This window comes from Hippoglossus hippoglossus, chromosome 12, assembly GCF_009819705.1.
Source record: "Hippoglossus hippoglossus isolate fHipHip1 chromosome 12, fHipHip1.pri, whole genome shotgun sequence".
Taxonomy (NCBI): domain Eukaryota; kingdom Metazoa; phylum Chordata; class Actinopteri; order Pleuronectiformes; family Pleuronectidae; genus Hippoglossus; species Hippoglossus hippoglossus.
The window spans coordinates 9,086,446-9,093,690 of NC_047162.1; the positions used below are offsets into that span (position 1 = coordinate 9,086,446).

A 7,245-nucleotide genomic window follows, 5' to 3' on the forward strand; every position below is an offset into this window, starting at 1 on the left:
ACATCACCCATCTTTGTATAGGCTACAGTCAATAACTTTCTTCCAGTTTACATAAAAACTTGCAAAAACATCTAAGTAAAAAGGTGGATTGAATTAAAATATAAATCTTACATGTATCACTGTTGTTGATTGTTTTAAACATTCCTGTAGGACTGTTCATTATCCTACATAACACCAACAACTAAAACATGTTTTTTTAAAGTAATCTATCTGAGACAAATGCACATTTCCACATGTGCCTCCTGTGTTTCATGCATCGACCCCCAGCAGCAGCTCCTGCAGCCTCAGCCCCTGCAGCCTCAGCCCCTGCAGCCTCTCTGCGCTCCTCCTGTCCGGGCTGCAGCAGCAGGGAGGGGAGGGGTGTGACTTCCAGGCGACGGTCCAGTCTCAACTCTGAGTTTGGAGATCAGAGAAAAAGATGAGGAGCTGCGCTGCTGCACCGAGCCAGCGACGAGGAACCATTACAAAACCCTGAAGGAAAACCAAATGTTGGATAAACGCAGGATCAACTCCACGGCGAGGAAATGTGTGAGCTTAACTTCGAGGGGAATCTGAAGCTTTGCAGGGTGAGTTGTTGTCTGGGTTCACATTTGGGGAAAGAGGCGTCGGCAAAGATTTGATTGAAAAACTTTAACTCTAAAAAATCATTTCATCGTTTCTTTGATTTCAAATTAAACTTCAGGTAAAAGATGAAGGTGCGAACGAGTCTCTTCTTCTTCAGTTTTTGGAAATGGTCCAAGATTAATATGTAAACAAACAAACAAACAGCATCGTCATTTGTTTTATTTGATCATAAATCATTTTCTGCAGCTGACTTATTATAATATAATATTTAGTTTTTATAGGAAACAGGAAAACCAGATCAGAGGTTCTCAAATTTCCCCTAAAAGTTAAAAAAGTATTCTCTGACCCCCTCATGTGGAATAATTTGACAAAAACCTATATGTTTTACACTTCTACTTAGTTATGTGGAATAACAACACAACGAAAATATATTATATATGTGTTAAAAAGATTTAACTAGAATACACACAGAATAGGCTGCTCATATATATTTTTATTATACTATATATTTATATTTGTAATAATTGCTTTGTGTACTATGTGCCTGATACCTTGCTGCTTTATGGAATTTCCCAGTTTGGGATCAATATCCATCCAGCCATCTATCTATCTATCTATCTATCTATCTATCTATCTATCTATCTATCTATCTATCTATCTATCTATCTATCTTATTTCCCTTTTTTATTTCCCTTTTTTATTTCCCTTTTTTATTTCCTTTCTAAACAGGACACCCTTACAACATATGAATGATAAAAGTAAAACCAAATGTTAGAATCAGATTAGAAGACGCCACGGACCCCCAGGGGTCTGCAGAGCAGGAACCACTGAACTAGATTATTCAAATTCAATGGTCTGTGTGTTATAGAGCACTTTTCTAGTTTTGATAACCACTCACAGTGCTTTACATTAAAGTTTTGCCATTCACCCATTCACACACACATTTCGTCAGATGTAATTTGGGGTTCAGAATCTTGCCCAAGGACACTTTGGCAGACTGGGACCAATCTGCTGACATTCTGGTTAGTGGACGAGCCGCTCTATCCCCTGGTCCACAGCTGCCAAAGCTTATGTTTCCTGGGCTGGTGCATCAGATGATACTGTATTATCTAAATCCATCAGATAAAATCATCAATTGCTGTTTTACTGATTAAATGATAACAGTGTGTAAAAATAAAAAAAAGCTGTTTTCTGTACTCATGTTCCTCAGGTCTCCTACCGCAGCTGAACACGGTGGACCTGCTGACGCTGGGCTCCCTGCTCACCTCTCACACCAAGTGTCAGCCACTGCCTCCGCTGTGAAGATGATCCACCCTCAGATAAACCTCCACTACAACTACACGGGGAAGCTGGATCACCGGCCCAGCTCCAATGCCAGCCCGGGCACCGTGGACGCCAAAACCATCGCGTTCCTGGTCATTTGCAGCTTCATCGTGCTGGAGAACCTCATCGTGCTGGTGGCCATATGGAGGAACCACAGGTTCCACAACCGCATGTACTACTTCATCGGCAACCTGGCCCTGTGCGACATGCTGGCTGGCGTCGCTTACCTGGTGAACCTGCTGCTGTCTGGAGAGAAGACCCTGCAGCTCTCGCCCGCCCTCTGGTTCGTTAGGGAGGGCAGCATGTTCGTGGCACTGGGTGCATCCATCTTCAGCCTCTTGGCCATCGCTATAGAGAGACACCTGACTATGATTAAAATGAGGCCGTATGACGCCAACAAGAACTACAGGGTGTTTCTGCTCATAGGGACCTGCTGGCTGATTGCCATAACTCTGGGAGCGTTGCCTATTCTGGGCTGGAACTGCCTGGACAACCTCCCCGACTGCTCCACAGTCCTCCCTCTCTACTCCAAGAAATATGTCGCTTTCTGCATCACCGTCTACATGGTGTTGCTCTTGGCCATGTCAGTGCTTTATGCCCGAATCTATATCCTGGTGAAGTCCAGCAGCCGAAAGGTGAGCAGGAACAGCAACTCGGAGCACGCCATGTCGCTACTGCGCACTGTCATCATCGTGGTTGGGGTCTTCATCGCCTGCTGGACACCCATCTTCGTCCTGCTCCTGGTGGATGTGGCGTGCAAGGAGCGCTGCCCCATCCTCTACAAGGCCGACTGGTTCATCGCGGTGGCTGTGATCAACTCGGCCATGAACCCGGTTATTTACACTCTGGCCAGCCGAGAGATGCGACGGGCCTTCCTGGGCCTGGTGTGTGGCGTGTGCTACAGGAGGCAGGCGTCTGTGAACGGCAGCGGGAACAAGCAGTCGCTGGAGCCCAGCCACAGCAGGAGCAAGTCGTGGAGCAGCCAGAACAACCCCAACCAGAACCAGCAGGGCTCCCGACAGACGGAGGTGGAGAAGGAGCAGGAGATGGACGGGGCCCACGGCGAGGTCTCAGTGGTGGCAGGAGGGGCCACCCAGGCTGTCCACTAGAGGGAAAAACTGAAAGAAGGGAGCAAGTAGAGGGTGAGGGTGGTCCTGACACATGCTGGTGGGCCTGTGCAGTGGTCACAGTGGACAGAAGTGATGATGAGAAGGGAAATAGGTTCCGAGTGATCTGGAATAAAGGATTTCTTGAAGGAAGCAAGGACTTGAGGCATCGCTGCAGGGCAGCAGCTCCTCCTTTGTGCTTAACATTGATATATCTGTCATCATCCATTATCTGAAAACTCATTGAAATGTTAGATTGATCTGTGAAGCCAACACTTTGTCATAGGTCATATTTCATCACTCTTGTATGGGACTCATGTATCTCCAAATGTGGTTATTTACGCAACAGACAAATCATACATTGAATTGTCTTCAAACTTGCATTGTCGCAAAGATGAAAGTTGAAAGTTTTGTTGATATATGTTTTTTTTACAGGGCAAATTAATGGTGCTCTAAAAAAAACATTTACCTCCGTGGTTACACGTGTGACCATAGGACAACTGCAGTTATTCAAATGAAATTGCAACTATAATCCTGCAAAAACAATGTAATGAAGAATGATTGTAGACAGTATTAGTTTTGCGATAAGCAGTATTTATTATTCTATGCAGTTTATTCTGTCATTTACTCAGTAATACTACTGTGCAGTTGCTGTAATGAAAGCTGCACTGTCAATAGTATATTTTGAGTTAAAAACACATGTTGAATATATCGTATTATTATTATAATGTCAGTGGCATCCTGTTGAAATTATCTGCATTAGTTGTGCAGAGAACTGCTGCAGCTCATTTAACAGCAGTGTTTTTTAGAGATCGCAGAGCGCCATCTGCTGGTTAATGATGGTAGTCCTCAGTGCACGATAAACTGCATGCTCAGTATCGGATATCTTCAATCCTCACGTTAGTAAAGAAGCTTCAACCGCTTTGATTGTCTTTGTGCTATTTCATCTGTTTATTCCAGTTGTGGAAATGTTTGATATCAACGCATAAAAGCATGAAGCAGAAAACAAGCGTTCTTGAAGCATGTGAATGCTGCATGTGGATTATAAAGTTAGATGCAGCGGTTTATATGAGGTAATAAATATGACTTTAATATGGTAAAGAAAGAAAACGGTGAAAATACCGTGTAAGGAAAATTCACCTTGATCACCTCATGTGGCCAGAAGAGGGCGCAGTTTTGCCTTGTTTTGAGCATTGTGCTTTCCCCAATGCATGCAATTGATCAACTTTTAGATTATAAGTTTTTAAGTTTATCTGGTTTATCATACTACAAATAAACACATTTTCACTTATTTCTAATGGTATCTTCCCATGCATTTAGTTTAATTTTTTTAGTGTCCTATCAGCAGCCTCTATTATACAAAAACTCAACAGCCTCTCTTTCCAGGAACTAGTCTGTATCACAATATTTAAAAGTGTGGGTTATCTAGAATAACAACACTGTTTATAGATGTACTCTTTAAAACTTTCAGCACCATATTTCCATTTACGTCTGTTCTGCTATACAGACATGAATCAGGACATATTCAAATGAATGAAATTAAAACAACGTGCATGGCTAGATAGAATGGAACTACCTGAATTTATTATCATTTCGATGACTCTTTAGAAGAGATTTTAGAAGGATTTGTTATGGCTGTGACTAAATGCTGCTTCTACCATCAAAATGAAGTCTTAATACAAAACATACCACAGAGATTCTACACATTCACGGTTTTATTGCCAACAGTCATACAGAATAATGATAAACCCATACAACCAAAAGATTAAATCTGTAAACATCATTTGGACTCGTTTCTCTTTGTTTTTATTTTAGTTTTATTTATTTTTTTTAACTGTACCTGCTCCAAAATAGTGAATTTCTTGTGTGATTCCCTCTGACAAAGATTTATACTCAGAATCTGGAAATGATACATTTATAATATATAATAGAGAGGGAGGGAGATAAAGAGACTGAGAGATAAAGAGTGAGAGATAAAGAGAGAGAGAGAGAGAGAGAGAGAGAGAGAGAGAGAGAAAGGAAACAGTAGTCTCAAGCAGCAACACTCAGCAGGGCAAAACACGACCTCTAGTGAACAGGCATGCCCCATTGAAGATCAGCTATTGCACTTTGAAGAGAGAGAGAGAGAGAGAGAGAGAGAGAGAGAGAGAGAGAGAGAGAGAGAGAAAAATAAAAACAACATTTGTACAAATAAAAGGCACATTTTCATCAACAGAAATCTGGAAAGAAGCCATGTTCTTATTTGTGTCCCAGCGTGTCAGTTTGGTTCCATAATTTCTTGACACCGCGCAGCTAATCGAGAGATTCAAGTATGGAAGTTGTTCCTGCTGTCGTACACACTTTGTTCAAAACATTGCACATTTTGCCGAGGTGATTCCACAAATTCGCTTTCCAGACACAGATCTCGAAAATAATGCATTACATTAGAATAGTGCGCGTGATTCCATCTCCCGAGATATTAGATTTGATGACATCATGTCACAAAGAATCAGACAAAGTAAAAGATGATGGCGGGTAACTGAAAAAAAATTAAATAAACTTAATCGTTCTTTGCGTCCCTTTCCCTCAGAAAATATTTTATTTTTCTGACAGGAGACAAGGAATCTAAGAAAGTCTTAATGGGCTTTGACCAAAAGTGGTGATTTTTTCCCGAATGATCCCAATACAATCCCCAACGCTTAATATGTGTTTGTCGTGAGATGCATGTACTGTACACTCCCTCTTGCAGCAAAATACAGGCACATTATATTACATTGCATCTGTCTTGTCAAACCCATTGAACACATGCTGATTTTGGTTCAATTGAAGTGGTCCAGTGCATATCAAATACAATGCCCCATTCATTTGGTATCCATCAGAGTACTGATAATAGTATAAGGATGAGGGGATTTAAAAACTGCTGTGTATTATTTCTATAAGTCTTTTTTTCTTCAAATTTTGGATTCCAACTCAACAAAAATGTCTGTGTAACCTAAATACCATAAACTGTTCTGAGGAACGATTGCGTATAGTGGACTTCAAAATGCAAGTTAACTGTGAGCTGTCCTCAATAAAGGTGGAGTCTGATTTCACCAAGCAATACATAATAGCATCCTCTTCTACTAGGTGATAAAATAAGGGACCTGAAGTGAGTGTGACTGACTGGGGTGGTGTTTCACAAGTGTGTCTGTGATGACATCTAGTGGCAATAAGGCAACATTGCCATAAGATATCGACATGAGTAATATTGAGCATTCTGTGTGTAATCAACATTTGTCTAATTAGTAAAGTGTAAATTACATCTAAACACATGGGTCATTTGTTTGGTACGACTGACACAGATGATCTAACAGATTTTCTGATTGTGCTATTCATTTGTGATCATTCAAATAATAATAAGAACAATATTTTAAAGGTACTATATGTGAGAATGTGAAGCACTAATATGTATTAATTGTTATCTTGGCTGCTACTAACAGCCTGTGGACTGGTGTTCCATGTAAAAGACTCTGGACACATTTTCTGGGAAAATCCAAAGGACCAACAGAGTGAAAAACTAGCTAACGCTAGCTTAGAAATGGAGTCCCATATCAAATTAATGACCTGCTCCCAGCACAACAAGAAAACGTATTGGAACCTATTATCTTGTAGTTTTTATGTCGATGTTGTGTGTCCTATCATCTGTTCATGACTGATGTTATCTTAGGAATATCATTGTATCAATTATACTTTTGATAAAGATGGACGACATGACTGCTTTCCAAAAGTGAAGCCAAAAATTTGTTAATCAATGCAATAAAAACACGGAGAAATGTATCAGCAGGACAACGCTAACACAGATCCATCCCCTAGTCGCTACTGCGCAGACTTTGGCACCAAATGTGCAAGATGGAGGCTTTTGTATCCAAGATATTTTGGCTTAATTTCTGGATAGTTGGCGAAAGTGGAGATGTGTCGTCCATCTTTATTTAAAGTCTATGATCTCAACTTCTATTACGCAGAAACATTAGCATGTCAATTTACAGAAACAAGAGTTGTGATAAAAAGTGTGGCAACACCTTTAGTTGGAACGATTAGCATTGTCATCCAGCATATTTAGCTTTGATGACTTTGCAGAGGCTGTTGGTGGAAGCTACAAAAATAGCGATTAATAAAGTGGGCTGGCTAGCGAACAGCAAGTCAATGTATTATCCAATAAGAATAGTCACGAGTCTATTTTGTGCTAGAAATCAAGCTAATTATGACACAGTCTAATATGGTGCATCGTCTCAAA

The 7,245-nt window shown here is 40.8% G+C and overlaps 1 protein-coding gene across 1 annotated transcript; it reads left to right on the plus strand.

Annotated features, from left to right (window-relative positions):
* The first annotated feature begins 350 nt into the window (after nucleotides 1-350).
* LOC117772105 (sphingosine 1-phosphate receptor 3) lies at nucleotides 351-4,294 on the plus strand. The gene is made up of 2 exons (XM_034603047.1): nucleotides 351-566; nucleotides 1,775-4,294. Exon 2 carries the CDS (start codon nucleotides 1,869-1,871, stop codon nucleotides 2,994-2,996), a length of 1,128 nt encoding a protein of 375 aa, XP_034458938.1. The 5' UTR covers nucleotides 351-566; nucleotides 1,775-1,868; the 3' UTR covers nucleotides 2,997-4,294.
* Nucleotides 4,295-7,245: the final 2,951 nt, after the last annotated feature.

What these genes read in the sequence shown, in the direction of transcription:
- LOC117772105 (XM_034603047.1), top strand. Translation starts at nt 1,869, where the DNA reads ATGATCCACCCTCAGATAAACCTCCACTACAACTACACGGGGAAGCTG.